The sequence below is a fragment of the Falco cherrug genome, chromosome 7, assembly GCF_023634085.1.
Source record: "Falco cherrug isolate bFalChe1 chromosome 7, bFalChe1.pri, whole genome shotgun sequence".
NCBI classification, from domain to species: Eukaryota; Metazoa; Chordata; class Aves; order Falconiformes; family Falconidae; genus Falco; species Falco cherrug.
In genome coordinates this window covers 12507338-12527438 of record NC_073703.1, presented here as the reverse complement: position 1 = coordinate 12527438, position 20101 = coordinate 12507338, and the positions used below count along the sequence as shown (strand labels likewise).

At 45.6% G+C, this 20101-nt stretch overlaps 1 protein-coding gene across 1 annotated transcript; it reads left to right on the top strand.

Annotated features, from left to right (window-relative positions):
* Nucleotides 1–4805: 4805 nt before the first annotated feature.
* On the top strand, nt 4806–12543 carry CTXND1 (cortexin domain containing 1). Its single transcript, XM_055716605.1, has 2 exons — nt 4806–4948; nt 9767–12543. Exon 2 carries the CDS (start codon nt 9821–9823, stop codon nt 9998–10000), a length of 180 nt encoding a protein of 59 aa, XP_055572580.1. The 5' UTR covers nt 4806–4948; nt 9767–9820; the 3' UTR covers nt 10001–12543.
* The last annotated feature ends 7558 nt before the right edge of the window (nt 12544–20101 follow it).

The following is a 20101-nucleotide window of genomic DNA, read 5'->3' as shown; positions in this document are numbered from 1 at the left end:
AAAAGTCTAGTAATGATATTTCTACTTCTCCTGTTGGCAAATTATAACCAAAATTAGCTAACATGCTGCAACAATTCTGGCTCTCCAGCTGGAGAGGGTGAGGAGCAGCAAGCTTCTCTGGGTGTCTCATGCAGCACAAAGCACTGCTCCTGACACAGCCCTAGCCCAAACTCATTTCAGATCACCTGAGGCCCCTAACTTTTCATTTCAGATCTTCAATTATTTTTTTTCTCTAACGCCTCATACTAGCGAAGAGAGATAAATCTGTTTAAGCGGGGCTGGTTTTGCCAACGATTTCTAAAGGGTTTTCATCCTTACCCAGAAACACCTCTGGGCTTTGGGGCTGTCCTTTCTGTAGGTCCATTTTTGCCCAGGGACCTGGTAGCAGATGCTGAACAGTCTGTAATGTCTTGTCCTGCTTTGCTGTCAAATCCATATTCCTACATGGGAGCACTTCTGCATCCCATGGCTTATCCATTCAGTCTTTAAGACTCCTTTGCAAAATTTTTTTCAGTTTAAGATACGATGTAGTGTAGCTGGCATCACGCCTCTGATTAGATCACCACAAAGAGACAGAGAAATAGCACAGTAAATTACATGCATGAGCACAAGCTACAAACTTCTATCCTTACTGTCCCCCGTGGACTAAACCGGTTCTGAAAAGGAACAGGCACAAGCAGCGTCTTTGACAGGAGCCCTGTGTAAAACATGTTATTTTGTTTTGAACTAAATGCAGTCTGGCCTTTGAGCTTGAATTTTGCTTATGTTTATTTTCTTATGTCCCTCTCCCCGCAAATTTCTGAAGTATCCGAGAAAAGTCTGTGTTAAAAAAGCTTATGAATTAGTTATCAATATAGATCGATGAGTACCTGCATGCACAAAACCTGCATCTTTTACTATAGCAAAGCTACCCGTAGCTTTTTTTTTTTTTTCCTGTTTTGCCTCTGACTTATTAATTTAATGCCTTCTTGACTAGGAGTTTCCTGCATTAGTTAGTGTCTAACTTTTCATTTTAAATAAGCAATTCAAGGTGAATCAAGGGTTACAAGATTTCTTCATGCCAATGTTTGTGGCAGTTCTATAGGTGTAACCCCACTATTTTCATAAGCATTCATCCACAATACTTTTCCTCAAATGTAAAAAATGTTGATACAGCCTCAGTCTGATCCAGGTGTATGTAGCTTTTCAAGACAAAAGGGCAAAAGATGTGTCTCTGGGAGATATTCTGCAAGTTAGAGAATACTGGACATCACTACCACAAGGGAGACAATTCATGTAAAAAGGAGTTGCTGTTCTACCTCAAAGTGCACCTTTTGTTTTTGCAAAAAAAAAAAAAAGAAAAAAGAAAAATTAAAATTAAAAAAAAAAAAGAAGAAAAAATCTTCAGAGCAGAAGTGAAAAAAAAAAAGATGTTTTTCCTCCCTGTCAACTTTGCTGCGGTGAAAAATTTCTACATAGCTTTGCTTATACTTCTCCTGGCCAACAGCCACAGTTTAATTTATAAAATAACTGACAGGACCAACAGGCATGTTTGTCTCCTTCCACGGGATTTAAACAGCAGAGTTTAAACAGCAGATACTCCATTAAAATGAGTTCATATCCTATCTATTCAGACCTTAAAAGCCTTGGCTTAAAAACAAAATCCATTTGTTTCTCTAAGACTCCTTTATATTTGCCACTCACCATGATGAAAGGGGACGTGCACCTTGTGCATCGTAGCACTGAGTGATAAGAAAAGCAGCAGCAGACCCCTTATCAAAACACATATTGAATGAAGGATGGTCCTGCTGCGGACAGATGATCCTTTCCAAGCCCATCTAAACTTCACATATCGTAGGTATTGCTTTGCATTTTCCCAGCACCAACTATTAAAGGATTTCAGCACCTGATGAATCAATGATCCCAACAGCCCCGCGGATGGAAGCGAGTACCACAAGGAGGACTGGGCGAACCATGTCACAAAATCACTGCAGCTCTTACACCCGCAGCAGAAACGCAAATAGGGAACTGAACCAGTTTCCCCGCAGCATGCACAGGAGACACAGATCTTTTTTCCCATGTCTGAGCTGGGCTCTTGGCTCACACATTGCTCAGAGCCTGGCCAACTGAGGGCAGTACCACGGAGATGTAGCAAAAACACCTGAACTGGTCTCTGAAGGAACACTGGGTGTCCTTTCTTCTCTTGCTTCTCTATGAGTTGTAAAACAGCTGATACAAAGACAACATTACAGCTCAGGCCTGGCTCACCTGCCCTTGTTTAGCTAGCACACGTTTCTGAAGTCCTAGCACTTCCCACCGTTGTGCCCAGTAGCCAGAAACTCATAAGGTCTATCACTGATTCTACCCCACTTTTTTTACCTCTGAAGTACCATTTCCAGCTTCTGAAAAAGGTTCCTGGGTGCTCTCACAGGCTCTCACTCCAGCAAAGTTTAGTCAAGGATTACCCATGTAAGTTGAACTTTGGGAGACTGGAGGTGGTTTTCTCTCAAGAACCCAACTGTCCATCGGTTTGCTCAATAGCTCGAAACAGCAACTTGCTCCCAAGCACAACCATCTGTTTTTTAATCTTTTGTTAACAGGTAATACCACATGCTCCTCAAGTGAGTGAGAAGATTATTTGATTTAGGACACACTCAAATTATAAGCAGCGCACAGTTATTTTAGGAGCATGTTGCATCTTTTTTTCAATGAAGATTAATGTTATTCTTTCCATGGGGCTATGTAAAAAGGAAACATTTGTGCAGCAGCAATTTTTAACGCTCTCCCCAGATTGATTTATATGCTTATTCATTTTCAACTTTTGGGGCACCCATAAATGATGCCTTGAGTCTTCTGAGGGAATACTGACATCCAGTAATTTATGGCTGGCTAAAGGCAAGTGTGTTGAGGGAAGATTATTTGTCTCTTGACCATAACTGAGTGGGCTGGACTGAATAAACTAGTTTGCGTAAACTAAGCTGAGCATAAAGATTGGAAGTCCATATGCAAAGCAAGCAAAAAATACCTGAACCAAAGAGCCAAATAATGGGTTAAAAACAAAGATTAAATCTGCCTGTGTGCTACAGGTACATAGGAGAAATCGTGCTCACAGGAAGCCAGAGTTACTGAAATAAAGTATTGATTTTCTTCTGGAAGAACTGTAAGTATTAAAGGACAATTAATTTTTAAATGAAGGTAACGGTCATATTATTGCTCTCTGGATATAGAAAGAAGACCATCTGTCTATATCTCTCTACAGCATTTGACTCTGAGGCAGTGAGTTTTTAATCAAAACTAGTTTGTTAAGAATATTAGAGTATGATTAAATGTCCCAACTAGTCTTTTATAGATTTGAACTTCAAAGCAAAGGTGAGTTTGACACACACAATATATACCTGAAGCAGCAATTCACCTTCCTGCCTGGCCATTCACCTCTACTCCTTTGCCTGAGCAACACCCTGTCCTTGTGAGTCTCCTCACCTGGGATCTGAGGTCATCTTTGGTTTCTTCTCTCCAGCCTTCACATCCTAAGCCTTAAAACACTTTTCCACACCAACATCCCAGAGTAACCATCTCCACAGGCATCCTAAAAACAACCAGGCAGGTTCTTACCACTTCTCAACTGGAATTACTATAACCTCCTCTCCTCTGGCTTTGACAAACATCTCTCCCTGCCACAGCTCCAAATAGCACTGCAGAGGTCAGCTCCTGCACCTTCCCTCAGAGCTTCCCCCAGACATGTGAGAGCCACCTCCCCTTCCAAGTGCCACAACAGCCTCTTCCCACCACCTCTCTTCATTACCGATCAAAGGCCGATCAATGCTTCCCTTTGGCCCTTGACCCAGCATCTGTCACTTGGTCAGCACCCAAATGCCCTTCAAAGATGGGAGAGAAGCTGTCTGCAAAGTAAACCTCACCGTCCTACTGGTACTCAAGGTGTTGGGTCATCAGCATTGGGTCCCAGCCATTACCTGTCTCACCATGTGCTCTTCACGCCAAATATTGTCTGGTTTTTTACACTTAGACCGTAATTTCCCTGGAAGAGTTGCTGTCATTTTGGTCTATGCTCATAGAGATCCTAGCATGGCAGGTATGGCCCATGGCAAAGGCCAGATGCCATCACATCAATGAATAAAATCAAGGTTTTCAATGAATAAAAACAAGGTTTTGTGCCATCTCTCTGCGGGTTGGTGAGCGGTGCTGCTGGGCAGGAGTCCTGGGCTCTGGGCCATAAGACATTTCAGAGTTAACAAAATTGAGTGGGGCAATGGGTTTGTCATCCAGCAAGTTGTTAGAGTTTGTCTGGTTGAAATTGTTTTCTGTGCACATAAAAAAGAATATCATCTCAAATCAGACTGAAAAATATCCTAATAATTAATAGGTTTTAAATCCTGGTCTATCAGTTCAGAGTTATCGCTTAATTTTGTTTAAGAACTGAAACATTTTACTTCTATTCTGGACATTTTTGTAATAAAAGGTTTTTTAAAAACTAACTACAGATGCAGACTCCTGCACACTATCAATTCAGACCTGGCTGCTCTTTCATTATGAATTAAAAATGGGATTTTTTTCCTTGTTTAAGAAGAAATAAGGATAGGACTACTCCGGGCTCGAACACCACTCTTCGTATCATAAATGTTCTTCTAGGGAACATCTGACGAATCCGTCTTGTGTGTGACTGTATCCGATTGCCTCAGGCTGTCGCTGGAACAATTCCCAACCGCCTAACAGAGCCGTAACGCCCACATCCTGCGCGATGAGCAATTGTGAATTTTTATTTTTTTTTTTTTCCAGAACACACCGGTGAGAACTGCTTCCAGGTCTGGGTGGACGTGAACCTGAGTGGAGCCTGAATGCCGTTAAAGCCACACTGACTAACAAAACTTTTAAAATATGACTACAGTAAGGATTTTAACTCCACAATGCTGCTATGCTGGGATGTGACAGGCTTCCTACCCAGGCCTGGAAGGTAGGCATCTGCTTGCATATATGAAATCACACAGTTCCCCTTCCCTGCACATCTGTTGTTTTGGGAAAGGAGTACAGAAGGAAAGAAAAAGAATATGTTTTGAAATATATCCTATGGGTTGAGATGAGTGGAAATATGATTAACCAGTGTAGGAACTGGTATGGTTTTGACCAGCTCGCTGTGATGTAATATATGTGGTACGTTATTACCTAATATTTAAAGTGACAGTGCCAAGATTGTCAGATCTGGAAAAAACTCATGTCTTTTAAATTATTTTGCATGGGTAAGAATGATTGCAAAATTCAGCCACACCGATGAGCACAAGCGTTATATAGTCCGTAACAGTGCTGGTATACTAAAGAAGATGCCAACATGTCTTTGCCTGCCTGCGTACATAAGGTCATCAAAAATGAATATATCCTCTCTTCCGTGGCAATCCCTCATGAAAGGAGCACTGGGAAACAAAAAAAAGTGGCAAAGACCAAATGCTCAGGACAGATTCTACACTGAGGTACCAAAGTTCTTTATCCCCAGGCCACGGTCCCTGACTGTTCTCACACACCTGCCAGGCTGCAGGGTCTCCTGACTGCAAGAATAGTCACACAAGGTGAAGCTGGGGGGGGGCAGGGCATCAAAACTAATGACGCCAACCCCTCTGAAGAGATACAGCTGCTGCCTGGCCCTGGCCCTCTGCGATCCACCAGGAGCCAAGTGCAGATGCACTTTTGGTACCGAGTTACACTGCCCAGCACAGCCAGCCCAGCTCCGTCCCCGGGCCGATGGGTCCGCCTGCAGCACCCATCTATTCCCCCAGGAGTTAAAGGGGAGAGATCGCATTGAAACACCCAGGGATTTACAAAAGAGCATACACGCAGGACTGCTAAACTGCCGGATAGTTTGAACCAGGGATTGCCCTTCTCCATCTGTTGCTTTTGTTTAAACCAAATTATGTTTTCATCAAATCTGAAAAACTTAAAAAATAAATTCTCAGTTCAGTGCTGACAAGCTGGGGAAAAAAGTAATTCTCTGCAATTCAGCTATTCAGAGAAAAATTGATCAAGTATAAAACTTTATAATTGTTTCTGCTGATCTTTTTGGTTTCACACACACACACACACACACACGGTGTCAACCTTGGCTGTGCTGGTAAATAAAAGCAAAGCATCCAGCCAACCAGTCTGTAGCTGGAGCAAGAATTAATTTCAATAGCACTGAAGGATTTCACAAGCCAGACCAGGATCTGCAAAACCATTCTGCTCACATACACAGCACATACCCCGTGGCAGAGATAGATGGTGGGACGTGCAGGCAGAGCCTCCTCCAGCATGGACTAACTGCATCAACCTGTAAGATGCTTCTACCACCCCCTCCAAATCTGGCTGTACCGCTGGGCACCAAGGAAATGCAAGGGAAGGTTGAGGCATTTACCAGGAAAACAGAAAATAAGCAGGACAAGTTGTTCAGCTATTACAGAGATGTAAGACTACAAGTACCTGGCAGACAGTGGGGAGCAGCACGTAGCTGTGGTACCCTCCCTCACTCATGTATGTAGGCACATCTTTGCCATGCAGCATGTCCATGCTGGGAGAGATGAGGTGCACTGGATATTCCCATGGAAACAAGCCTGTTCCCTCCCTGTGCACTGGTGTATCCATAGGCAGATCCTTATCTGCAGCGGTGCTGAAGCTTTTTAGGAAATAATAATAAAACAGCATGTCAACGGTAAAACCAAAGAGCTGGCCTTCCTCAGGAGGAACCAGTCCTGGTGAATACGTGCAAATAACTCCTTTCCCATCCAAAGGAACATCTTCTGCTGGTGCCTAGATGCCTGATCTAGAACAGTGGTATATTCCAGCAATAATAAATTAATATGGAGATAACTGCCTCAGACACAGCCCCGTTCCAGCACCTAGGTCTGTTCAGTGCCAAGAACTGTCTCCACACTGCCAAGGCCACCAAGAGGCAGCTGCAGTACTGAACCGCAGAACACCACCAAAAGTCTTCCGACACCCGACCCACCTCGCCACTCGGATGAGCACGAGCATCATGTTGCTGCGGCTCCGATGAGCTGGACCAGCAGAGGAGGTTTCCCTCTCTGACAATACTGGTGCACAGGGAGATTCAGGTGAGCAGTCAAGCTGTGAGAAGAGCAACTTGGAAAGCCAGGCCCTTCTGGCCAGCCCCAAGAAATATGTTCTCCATCAGTAATAACTTAATGCGGACCAGTAGTCGCAGCATAGAAACACTACACATTTATGGGGAAAGCAGAAGGAGGGAAGACGTGTGATTTGTACCACCTCAAGAACACAACTTTTCGAAAAAAATATTTATATTCCCACCAAAAATGCTGACTTTCTGGCAAAACAAATCAACCTAAACCTGAAACCACTGGATTCAAACTGTCACTGTAATTTCCTGTGCAAACTACAGCTCAGATGCCATACACTTACACCCTGCCCTGGGTAAAGCTTTCTGCCTGGCATATCCTTTCCATAACACGTTTTTCCCTTCCAGTAGGAGAGGGGGCTTCACAACAGCTCAGGTGTTTCATGGGAAACATCATCCAGCCCCACTCCTGGGGGCAGAGGCACGCAGAAGGATGCGGCACCTGAACCACGACTCCACTTGAGATCGTGTGATGCCATTTTGAAGAGAAAAATCTCCAAGGGATGGATCTCTACTTGGAACCTCAGATCGTTTTCCACATAAATGATTCACTGTTTAGCAGAAAGTGCATTTGATTGAAAATGCAGTTTTTCTTCAAAGATCAGGACTGATGGAAATTACCAGGTAGTTCTGACATTCTGCAGGAGGTAACTTGCTGTGAAATAACACCACATGGTGCCATAGCCAGAATTTCAGGAGGGAAAAAACAAATCCATCTTTGTCAGACCTTCACAAGCATACTTCAGGAAGGACTGGGCTACATTAGTAGTTTTGATAACATTGTTTTCTTTAGCTTCACACACACACAAAAAAAAAAAAAAGCAAAAAGGAAACAAGTATCCACACTTAATACTCAGCCTTTAACAAAGCCTTGACTCTTTTTCTCCAAATGAAGGTATAGACTGTAACATAAGATCCGTTGGCTGATGAAATAGTGGTAAGAGTGTCTTCTGGGAATAACAGACCTCTGATCAGACTAGGTGAGCATTACAAGTCTGATCCTACTCTCCTCAGTGATTCTCCATGAGCCCAAATGTGCTGGCCCATCCTAAGGATGTGACTGGTAAATACACATGATGTCTGCTTGGTTTCATTCACTATGTGTCATCAGCTTCTCTTTCTTCTCCCTGCTGCAGAACCAGCTGTTGCAGTAATTTCTGTGCTTTCAGAAAATTAAAAAAATCTGCCGTCCTTGTGCTTAAAATAGGCTGGAGGGCCCAGCTGATTTATGCTTCCCTTGTAGGATCTAGGAGGTGGTGAGATTGGAAAACAACTTGAAAAGGAGTAAATTATGAGACAGAAAAGGAACTGTGAACTTTTCAAATAAAAGGTCCTTATTTCACCCCAAGAAAGAAACCAAAAACACTGCAGGGCACAAGAGTTCAGGAGTCACTGGGACACCCGCTCACAGCTGGCACAGCACGATGTGGAAGAACATGATGCTTCAGCCAGATGTGAACTGCGACTGAAATAGCCCTGCCAGCAGCAGCAGCTCACTGGAAATGTAATCAGGCAAACATGGCTGTGTAGATGAAATCTGTACCTGATATTTCCTAACTGTATTAATGTAGTTACAGTGAGCAATTGGACCACCTGATACCCAAGTGTCACCCAGTTCTCCCTAGGGATCGGCATCTTCTTTCCCACCTCTCTTCTCCAAATAAAGCAGGGATGAGTTCTTAGATTATTGCAGTTGATGTGAGCAATTTGTTGTTTTAAAAAGACATTCATGTTCCTGCTCTTTTACAACAGTAACCCTCAAGATTTCTACCTCCCACCTTGACCAAAGGTGGATGTCAGGAGAAGATTCCCCCACCCCTGGGCAGTGACCCAATTCCACAAGCCAGGTCAGTTCCCCTTCTTCAGCATCTTCATGCAAAGCAACCTGTGTTAGCAGCTAAGGAATTATCCAGAGGCAAACTTGCAGAGGCAGAAGGGAGTCAACCTCTACTGAAGACATTTTGGTTATGGATTCAGGTGATGAGGTCAGACGAGACCTTCAGCTACACAGGCATCTGCATCAAATAAGATAATCCTAGTACTAATCACATAATAACCTGTACTTCTCTGGGTGATAAAACATCCACTTCAAAATTATATTGCTCCTAAAAATCTTCTATTGCCTGGAGAACCTATGAGTACCAGAGATTAAATGTTATGGAAAATAAGTATGCATAATTCTCACTTCGCTTTGTGCCAGTGAGAGACAGGGAGTGTTTGGACAGAGAGGAAAATTGGGATAGAAACAGTCTGCTCTGCCATTTGTCTGCTCTTTTACACTAGCAGAGGGGAAATATTATTATGATTGGGAAATGCTGAGACAAGAACAGCGTCTGTAGCTCTTTCAAGAGATGGTATTTCAAGGGGATAGTGTTCATTCACCACTGCTTCTCTTTCCTTCGTTAACATCTCTTTTAATTGTCTAATATTTTAGCAAGAAGCATTCATGGGCTAAATTAAGGTGGAGATGAGGTTTCTTCCTTTCACAGCTGTCAGTTACCTGAGCTATGACATTCCCAGCAGCTTCATTTCCCTACAAGAACATATCACAGAGGTTTTCTCTTTTTATTTCCACCCCTGCGTTTCCCCATACTCCAGAGCAGCAATCACCTGTGTCTGATGCAGTCTTTTTTTTTTTTTTTTTTTTGGCAGGTGGTTGATGATGTTAGGAGCAAACATAAACCCAGATGAAGAGCGACATAAACAATGGAGGGACCAACCCCAGAGCCTGTGTACGTCGATGTGGACAAGGGACTGACATTAGCATGTTTCGTCTTCCTCTGTCTCTTCCTGATTGTGATGATTATTCGTTGTGCAAAAGTCATCATGGACCCTTACAGTGCCATCCCTACATCTACATGGGAGGAGCAGCATCTAGATGACTGAAAGGACTTCCCTAGACAGAGCCATAAAATGCTGCGATCCAGGAGGCCTTTTCCCACCAGGAAGGCTATCACACAAACAGCCATTTTCAGATATGCAAGGCAACGGCAATATCTCTAAGAGCACATAGTGTAAATGATTCTTGCTCAACAGGTCAGGATATCAGCAAGCCATTCTGGCAGCGCAGTTTAATACTATGCAGCAACCTTTATTTTACTGAAAACAGTTATCATTGTAACTCAAGTAGCACAAGACTCTCCAGACATTTCCTAATATAACTCTTGGTCTAGCACAGTCTGTTCTCCCTTCAGTATCTCCCACAAATCCAGGGTAACCATCACAATTTGGAAAAGCAACAGGAACATTTTGTCCTTCCTGGAAATAGATTGCTTCAAATATCTTCTTCAGTCATTATATTTGCGTTTCAAAAAAAAAAAAGGCCCAGATTTTATAATTTTGTATCACAGAGCATCACAGAGTAGAACTGCTAAAGCATCCGTGCTTAGGTAGGGTTATATGAGTGAATTTAATCTCAGCTCACACGATTCTGCACATACACTCCCGACCCCACTGCAACCCTATTTCCAGTGACCATGATACAGAAGCACTCAGACTACAGTTCCAAGGGGGTCATGGACTTCTGTGACCATGTAGCACCACCTCGCTCTAGCCTACTCATGCAAAAACCAGGCATATCATCGGGCACAGGTCCGTGGATTAGCCAGATGTGTCAGACCACTTGCTATGGTAGCCACCAGAAGCCCACGGAGCAAAGTTTGGATGCTGCTGGTTTCAGCTACACAGAATTTGCTGTGATTTTCAGAGTGATTCCATATGTAGCTTCATCCATCCATCATGTTTTAGATGCACTTCACTGGGACGAGATATGACAATAAGCAGAAACATTGCTCCTAGTTTTGTCACTCAGACTCCTCAGCATAACTGTTAAAGTAACATACACTAATGTGCATTCTACCTCTGAGAAATTCAGCACTTTTAAAAGAGGAATTTCCCAACAAATTTGTAAGGTGAATAGCTGTACATTTCCTCCTCTTAATTCACCAAGACAACCATTATGCAAGAAGGCACAAGTGAATGTGAGAGCTTTGGAAATTTATTATTTATCTTTTGAAGAGTGGGGACTGAGGGATTCCCATGTCCTCTGATCCCCAAATTCTAAGGTTTGCTCGCAGCTGCCTTTTTTAGTGACTAGTGTTTGGTTTATGGGATTATAAGGAGTTGCTGAAGCAACATGGAGTAGGTACTGCAACCACAACAAGCATCTTGAGCAGACAAGACTTGAAAGCACAAATCTGCAAGAAGGACATTTCACTATTTCTCCTCTTCCTTACCATCCTACCTGACCTCTAGGTTCTTGCCACAAGGCAATGCACAGTGGGTGACAGAGGTGGAACTGAAGGTTGCGGTGAGGAATATGGACGTAGACTTTGTAGGTTACTGTTCTCAACTTTGACAGATTTGTTAGACCATCACGCAAGTCACTTCTTTACGTGCCTCTACCTACTCATTGGTGAGATGGGTACAACAATATTAACTTGTCTCACATTGTTTTGTCGGTCTCATAATACCAGAAAGCACTTGGAGAGTCTTCGGGACACAGAAATAAGGTATCGATTCACAATTCCTCATCATGAAACTAATGGGGAAGGTTTGAATCTTAGTATACAGCAAAGGAAGTTCTCCCCAGGCAGAGGACGTGTCCAAACCTCCGCTTACTCTCCCATTGAGATTGCAGTATTTTGAGCCATGCCAAATGGCACCTGCCTTTGCTATATATTCCACTGATTTCCGAGGACAGTCTGGATGCAAGGTGCTCAGCACTGTGATTGCAGAGGTCCCAAAATAGCAGGCTACGAGGCATGTGGAGATTTTTGCATGGATCTTTTGCACTGCAGTTTTTGCTAATCTCTGTTGTAGGAGGATCCGATTCAGGTGGCAGAATATTTGAGGACATCTTTAACATTGCTGTTCTCTAGCAAGAGACTTCCACTGCTTCGGTTACTTACTGCAGGTTGCTGTTATTTAGCCTCAGTTTCTGCTAGCCACTTAATCACCAGTAACTGAGGAGTTTTTCAGTTGTGAATGCTAATGTTCACCGTACTTTGAGCAAACACGTTGGTCTGCCTTATTCATGAGTGTGTCTATCTGTACCATAGGAATGGATGCCCCAGCTCAAAGAAGGTTGCTTCTGTTCCCTGGGCTAAAGTTTAGAACCCATTTTTTGTCATTAAGTCTTGTATCCCACCTTGATACAAGTGGGGCTACTTACAGAATAAATAAATAAAAACAAAACACCAAATACATTTATTTCCAGGCTAAAGGAACGTTCAGTTTGGAGGTCACCTGGCTGTGTTCACAGCTGATGCAGAGCAAGAACAGAGCTTGTCATCACACCTCCCAGTGCCAACACTCCACTCAATGTTTATCTGCACGCAGAACTCTTTGGCTTTGTCATGCGTCACTGAGAAGCCTCTGTTCAGCTGAGGACTTCAGCACAGGCTTCAGTTTAAGCCTCTGAGCGGGCTGCCTGACTACACTGAGACCAGGGTTGGTCGTGTGCTGTGTCCTTGGCGTGGCAGGGACAGCAACACATGGCCCTTGCAGGAGCAAAGCAAATTAACAAGTTTGCCTTGCAAGAACGTTTGCCACCTCTTTTTTTTTTTGTCCATCTTTCCAGCTGTACAAACCATTTTAGGGATTTTCCTGAAAATCCTGACAGAAAGACCCCTCTGGGTAGCTCTATTTTCTGATAAAAGGCTCTCGTCCTCCTGGCATAGCCTGTCAAGTCCATCCTTTTGACAAAAAAGTTTCCATAAACATCTACGTATTCATGTCCAATCTTTTCACATGACTGCATAAGAGTCAATGTGATTGTTTTAATATAGATAATGTAAATGCATTCCGATTTCTGCCTTCCCCACTGGTTACAATCACACAACCCTACCACTCTTCAATCAAAAGCAATACTAAACATCATGCTGAAAGCAGAAATTTTATCCTCCTTGCATTTGGAGTCAGGACTTGCCCACCCGAGGTGCATCCTTACAGCTCCCGCCCGAGGCCAGCAGCATGAACCCCGCCAGCAAAGCTGCACTTGCAGCCAGTGGAAAGTCGGTTTCAGCAGGGGCTGCATCACTGGGCTTAGTTGCAATTTCAGCTGCATGCAACAAGTGCCTCTGCTACTTTTGGTTCTTTTTTTAATCATTATGCCATACTACCAGCAATTGCACTCAGAGGAAATAATTCAAACTTGTTGCAAATGTATTTATCTAACACAATAAACAGCTTCAACATGGAAAACCTTCTTGTCTCAGTTGTACTTCACTTCTAATTGCCAGGAGCTCTCAAACACATGGTTTTCAAGAAAGATATATATACTTGACAGCCCTCCTTGGAGGGTGAGAGCAGAGAACTGCTCCCTGTGTACCAACACCACTACAGACTCTCAGGAGCTCAGGATGGAGCCAGCTCCAAGTGTTCTGGTGGCTCTGCTGGAAGGTCAGCTCCTCCAGAGTGGCTATTTCAGGTTACTCTCACAGCAAGAGCCCTGGGCTGAACTTCAGTTCAGCGGGGGACTGCAACACACCGTATTTCAGCAATTCACGATCAGTAACAAACAGCATAGCAAAAGAAACAGGGCCATCGAGACTGGAATCCCCCCTGCTAGCAGCTGAAAACGAGGAGTGTGGAGCATCTGTGGGGTCTCTTTGAAGAAGCCAGAGTATGTGATATGCTGAGTAAAAAGCACCCAAGGAACTCCTCCTCTTGAAAAAAATGAGAGAAATTGCCAATTCTTTTATCTTATAAAAAGGACTCTATTGCCTGAAAGCTGGGTGCTTTATGTGTCTGCTTGCCCCTGCAGCGAGTCCTCTGGCAGAAGGACCTTTGTGCCACAAAGGCAAAACGGCACTGACAAATCATTAACTCCATCTTAGGCAGAAGCAGAGGCGGGATGGAGTCTTTGTGCTGTTTTCAGAGCAGCTCCTCTGGCTAATGTTAAAGTAGGCAGACCTGAACTGAAGCCAGCAGTGGCTGAATTTGGACAGACACCCTGGAGAACTGTGAGCATAAAGGTTTATCTGAAAGGAACGGGGACTGATGCTAGCCAGGGAACCGCATAAGCAATGCTGCTGCAGCCTGTGCTGTCCGAAGGTGTCCCCAGCTTGCTGGGTCATCACAGGTCTCAGCAGGCAACTTCAGCCCACGTTACTAGAGCTCAGAAGTCAACACAGGACTCGTGGTCAGACTCCAGCAATCTCTATGGCACACATAGGGAGGGTGGTGAAAACCTCGGGTATTTAACTGATTCACTTTAGAAGCTGGTGCTCTAGAAAACAGTGACTATATGAGAGATGAAGGCAGAGACTTTTCAAGATAACCCCAAAATTAAACTTCCATGGAGCAAGACTGATGCTGGTCCCCTGCGCCACCTGCAGCTTGCATGCGGTCCCCCACTAATGCTCAGCAATAACTGAGCCTACGAAGAAAGCCTTGAGCTTTTCACCCAAAGACATCCAAGGACAGCAGTGACACCATCACCTGCGTGTGGACTGGGCATTACTGCTGGGGCAAGGAGTCATCCCAAAGGAGCAGCCACTCCTGCAGTTCTGCATCTTTGAGGTCAAGGTGGCAATGCAGGGAGTGACACCCGTTCCCTTGCTTCACACCCAGCTCTGTCCTGGTCCACAGTGGTGCTGGATCTGCACTAGCCATCAGCACAGCAGCACTGTTGCTTTGGCGTCAGCCAAGCTGCCCATGGTGTGAAAATCCTGCTAAACACAGGCTGGAAAACTGAAGTTAATCTTTTCCCCTTCCTTACCTCTCCATCTCTGACCTCACCAACCCAGACTTGCCAGGCTTCAAACCTCCTGTCGTAGCAGCTCTCATGATTTTACATCTCAGGTGATTTTATTTAAATAAAGGATATTCAATTCCCAGTTTTAACCATGTCTTAATGCTGGAATGGGAATTCTTGATTTCAGTCAACATTTTTGCAGTTGCACTTTTTTATTTTTTAAAAAACAGTTTTTGTTAAAATTGCTTGGTACACTTTAGCCACTACTCCTTCTTGCTAACCAGGAGGAAAACACTGCTCACTCATACATTTTTAAATCAACACACAGTTTAAGATTCCTAGTTGAATTTATTTTTTAGGGTTCAATTCAATCCACAACGGCATTAGGAAATGTTGAATGATGCAAGTTCTTAGTTACAAAGCTCCACATTTTGTACTGGGACTTGCCCAGGCAACTCCAGGAGGGAAATAGCAAATCAATCAAAAGTGTATTACAATTGCAGTAAGTGTGCTGAAGCCATATGGAAAATTAAGTTTTTCAAAATGTATTTTATATTTAAGACTAATTGGATTTCTCTAGCAGCAGCTGCACTGCCTCTGCAGAGCAAATGAAGCACCTGGTAGGGGCAAGTGGGTAGCAGAGCTGGGCACCCCACCGGCCCCTGAGGCAACCCCCAGAGCCACCCCTGGAGCAGGGCCCTAGGACACAGCAGCTCCAGGGCACTGGCAGCACCGGTCCTGAGCCCTGAGCATGTCTGCCCTGTATCCAGCGCGCAGAGAGGAGGGGGGCAAGAAACCCTCCCTGCACTTGCAGGTCCCAACCAGTCCCTTAATATTCATTGACAAAGATGTTGATCCTGCAGGCTGAGGGACCTCTGCTCCTGCAGCCATTCCCTGACACACCAACTGCATCTACCCCAGCTCTCTTACAGCTGCCAGTTAGATAATATGGAACAAACGGAGTAAAAATTAGAAAGCACAGGTCTATAATAAAAACCTAATGGAAAACCGAACATAAGTGCAACAGAAAAAGTGTTGAGCTGAGGATTTTCTTGGGAATGAGGGGACATGAGAAAAAGGGGCAGCTCATAGCAGATATTTACGGGGCAGCATGGTGCCGGTACTTCAGCATGTCCCTCACGTACTTCCAAAGCCTTCTATCAATTTTAGAATTCCAGAAATGATCTCTTTCTTTCTCACAAAGCAGCAACTGTGTGGGCATCTTGAACAGAAGCAGCAATCAAGCCTGAGAAACTGCCTCCTGCCTTAGTGCTTAAAGCCAAACCCAACGCGAATATTACCCATCAGCTCTGTCCCTCTTAACAAGCCACCACCCTGACCCTGAGCAGCTACTGAAAGAGCATTTTACTTTGAGTTATCGCTGCCTGGTTAATGAGGGAATTACGAATATTGCTGACTCAAATGTTTTCATCAAAACTGATTTTTTTTTTCCATGATATCACATCCATTTCTAATTAGAATCTCTGCAGAAAACTATTTTTACTGAAGAATGCCAGCAGTTCACACAGAAAATCCATTGTTTCCTTTAAATTCTGAAATATGCTGTAGGGTTTTGTTCCATGCTTTTCTTTTGACAATTATACCAACAGATCTACTATAAATTATACTCAGCTTTTTCATTACAAACCAACTAGGTGATGCTTTGATCTAGAAGAAAATGCATCTCAAACAGTATCAGAGGCTGCCCTTAATTTTCTTACCAGCAAAATAACAAAACCAGGCACAATATTATGAGGCAGTAGGATTCGTCGCATCAAGGACCACCCCTGACAAGGCAGCACAGCACAGCAGCACCTCCCGCATCCCTCCCAGACCTTTCACCCAACATCTCATCATTACTCACACCCAGGATTGCTGCACCCTGGCACAGGTTGCTGGGAGCTGCTGACTTCCACCGAGCATGGAGCATCCAGGCAGCAGGAAGGATGCTCCAAGCAAGCGGAGGAGCTGTGGTTTCCGTGCAGACACACACTTCCATTTCCTCTGGTCAGGAAGGCAGGGTCTCTCTTCCCACACAACATTGCACAGCTCTGAATGAAGCCTCCCAGGTGGCTGACACCACAGAAAAGCTTTCATTTTCTTCCAGGCTTCTAAAGATCCAAGGAGGAATTCTCATCCTGCACCTACAAACCTGATGCTATGACAGGGCAGAGGAAAAGGAGCTCTGAGGTTTTTTTTTCTTTTTAATTTTTACTGGAAGCCAAGTTATAAGCAGACTCAGGAGAACTGATCTAATCAAATTAAAATTGTTAGCCTCTAGAAGAGAGAGCCATGCTGAAACCTAATTGCAGCAGAAGCTTCCAGAAGTGAAGGGGAAGCTTTTTGCAGAGAGTTTCAACCCAATTGAAACAGCACTATTAAAAATAAACTTTTCTAAGCACGAGGCCTGCATGCTGAACTGAGCACCCAAGCCGAAGCCCCCTCCAGCTTGAGGAACCTCACCTTCCCACCCCACTCAGCCTTACCCTGCAGACACCTTCCCCCAAAACCAGAAGAGAGCTCCATGACCTTCCATTTAAAGGCCAAGGGTGCAAAGTGGTCGCAGCTGCCCCAGGGGAGGTGGAGCAAGTGGGATGTGCCCAGAGCACCTGGGTCTTTCCCAAAGCTCCTGCTGGTGGCTGCTGCCCCCCCGGGCGGTGGGTGCTGCTCTGGCTGTTGTGCTGCTGGTCCCAGGCAAAGGCCGTGCTGCTTTCAGGACAGCCCCGCACGCTGCAGTACGGGTACACCCTTCACCTGCCCCGTGACAGTGTACCTTGGCAGGGGTGACAATCAGCAAGTGCTGGCGGCTCTGGGCTCGCTGTGGCAGGTGGGGGCAGCCCAGCTATGGAGCCCCCTTCCCCGCAGCACCCACCTGAAGGGAGCCCACTATTTCCTCCTGGGGGTGAAAAGAAAGTGGCCTTGGAGATAAAAAATGTTTCTCTCCTTTTTTTAGCATCTTCTGGCTTTTTGGCCCCCATCCATGCAGCAGGCAGCAGATGTCTCTGAGCTCTGTCCTGAGCGAGGTTTTGGACTTCCTCCAGCTCACCTCTGAAACTTGTTCTCAGGACTGTATCCAAACTCCTTTCCAGAAAATCTCCACCTTCTGGGAACCTGGGACTTCTCCAGATGTCCCCAGGCTAGAGGAGCTCAGCTCAGTCACCTTGGGGTCACAGGGGGGACCTTACAACCTCCCACCCATCCCCAGCATGGCACAGGGGTGCTTGGCCAGACGCTGGTGCTGTGGCCACAGGATGGAAGCGTGGCTGCAGCAGATGCAGAGCTGCCCTCCTCCCCGGGGCCATGGCCGGCAGCCTGGCTCTGGGTCCGGAGCCAGCCTGGGGGCATTTGTGCCTCCATCCTGCCGGGGCTTGGTTCACAGCAGGGTGCTCAGCACCACTGACCTTCCTGTCTGCCCAGGCAAGGAGCCCAGTTGTTGGCAGCACCTGCAGCATCAGTTTGGCTTTTTTGGGGAGAGGAACTCATTGCCCCTGTACAGGACTTGCCTTCACCTTGCAGAAAGCTGGGGAAGAGCACTATGGATTTAACAGTTTCTCTAAGTATTCCTACACTCAGAAAGCATTGACACCGTGGCCCTTCCTGGCTGCAAAAAGACTTGCATCAGGGTCAAAACCCATGGCTGATGATATGCTGCCCCACCATCAGCTCTTGCCTCTCTGTGTGTGCACCCCTCTCCTCAGACGTTGCATTTCCAACACGTCAGGTACAGCAAGGTGCAATGTGGATGTTGCTTCTGCAGAGAAATTTCTCCACTGAATAAATGCTTTCTGTATCCTCCTGGCGCTGCCAGGAGTAAAACCAGGCTGTGCTCAGAGGAACCACGTGAGTTATTTCTAAGTCCAAGAGGGAAGATGTCAACTTGTGGTTGTCCTTGGAGGTCAAAAGAGAGCACAAGGCATCCAATAAATTGACAACCCAGGCAGAGTACATTAAATAAATATCTGCCTATTAGTTCAGCTCAGAATTTCCACAAGAGCCCAAAGGGGAAACAGCTTTTCCTTGATAAACAATGAGCCACTGTTTTCCTGGCCAGGTCATCCCTCCTGGTGATAGTGGAATGTCTTAGGCTAAAAATTTAAATTGATTTGGGGATGATCCTCCAAATATAATTCTTTAAAGGGACTATTATTATTGCAGACTGGAAGAGAGCCCGTTTCAGAGAACGTGCCCCATTAGCAGTGATTTATCTGCACTGCCACATTTTTTCATTAATCTTCATTTCCATTTCATTTTTCTCTCCCATGTGGCCAAGAGCTTCACGTTCCCAGTCAGCACCGGGCGCTCCCCAGGATGACACCAAACACCCGCAGGGCCCACACCAGCGATGCTGCCCAGCAGACCTCGGGAGGAGCAAGGGGGCAGGCCGGGGGAAGCTGCAGCCTGCGCTCATCCTGCTGTCGCTGCACGAAGGCGGCAGCCTCATCAGGCTCTTCACTTTGAGGACCAAGCAAATATTTAACAAGTTCCCCTTGCACTGTACCAGAGTTCATTATCCGGTCTCCTGAGCTCCTTCAGTCAGTAACATCCTCTAATTGATGTGATTTGGCACTTGGCCACAGAGTTAAATTGATTTGTAGACCAGCGGGAGATGGCAGATGCCCTTTACACTTGAGGAAAGCGGCGTGCGGCTTTGTTTACTGCCTGCTGCAAGGGGATGGCGCGGCAAGAGGTGCCTCGTAGGAGTGCGGGAAGGGGCTCTGCCGTCTTGTGTCCTCGTAGCACAGCCCCTGCTTGGTGCCAAGGTGTGACTGCCACCAGCGAGCACCCGGCAATCGCTCCAGCCACGAAGTTCACCCTCCCTTCCCGACGCAGGGCGAGGGGGATGGGGAATCCCCTTCCCTAAGCCCGGGGAGCGATGCACCAGGCACCCCCACGCTCTCTGAGCAGGGCTGCCCCCGCACGGGCTCCCCTCCCAGGGCTGGCACCCTTCCTCCCTCTGGGGCAGGAGGAGCAGGGACGAGCCGCCTGCTCGGGGGGCGAGGGGGGCAGCTGCAGCCTGCGGGGTGTATCGCCAGGATCGCGGTGCTGCAGCACAAGGGCTCAGCTCCAAAGCCTGCACAGATTTTCTTTCTAAGATCCGGGAGTTTAGTGCTGAGGCTTCTTGGCTGCCGTTACTTGTCTGGGGATGTTTTGTACAGTCCAATTTCTCGTTTCGCTATTTAAAAGGTTGTTAGTTTGTCTAGTACTTTTTTCGGTTTGCTTCCCTGTTCCTTTCAGTTGTATTGATTATCACATTTGCAGATAGCTTTGTTACAAAGTACTTGAGTCAC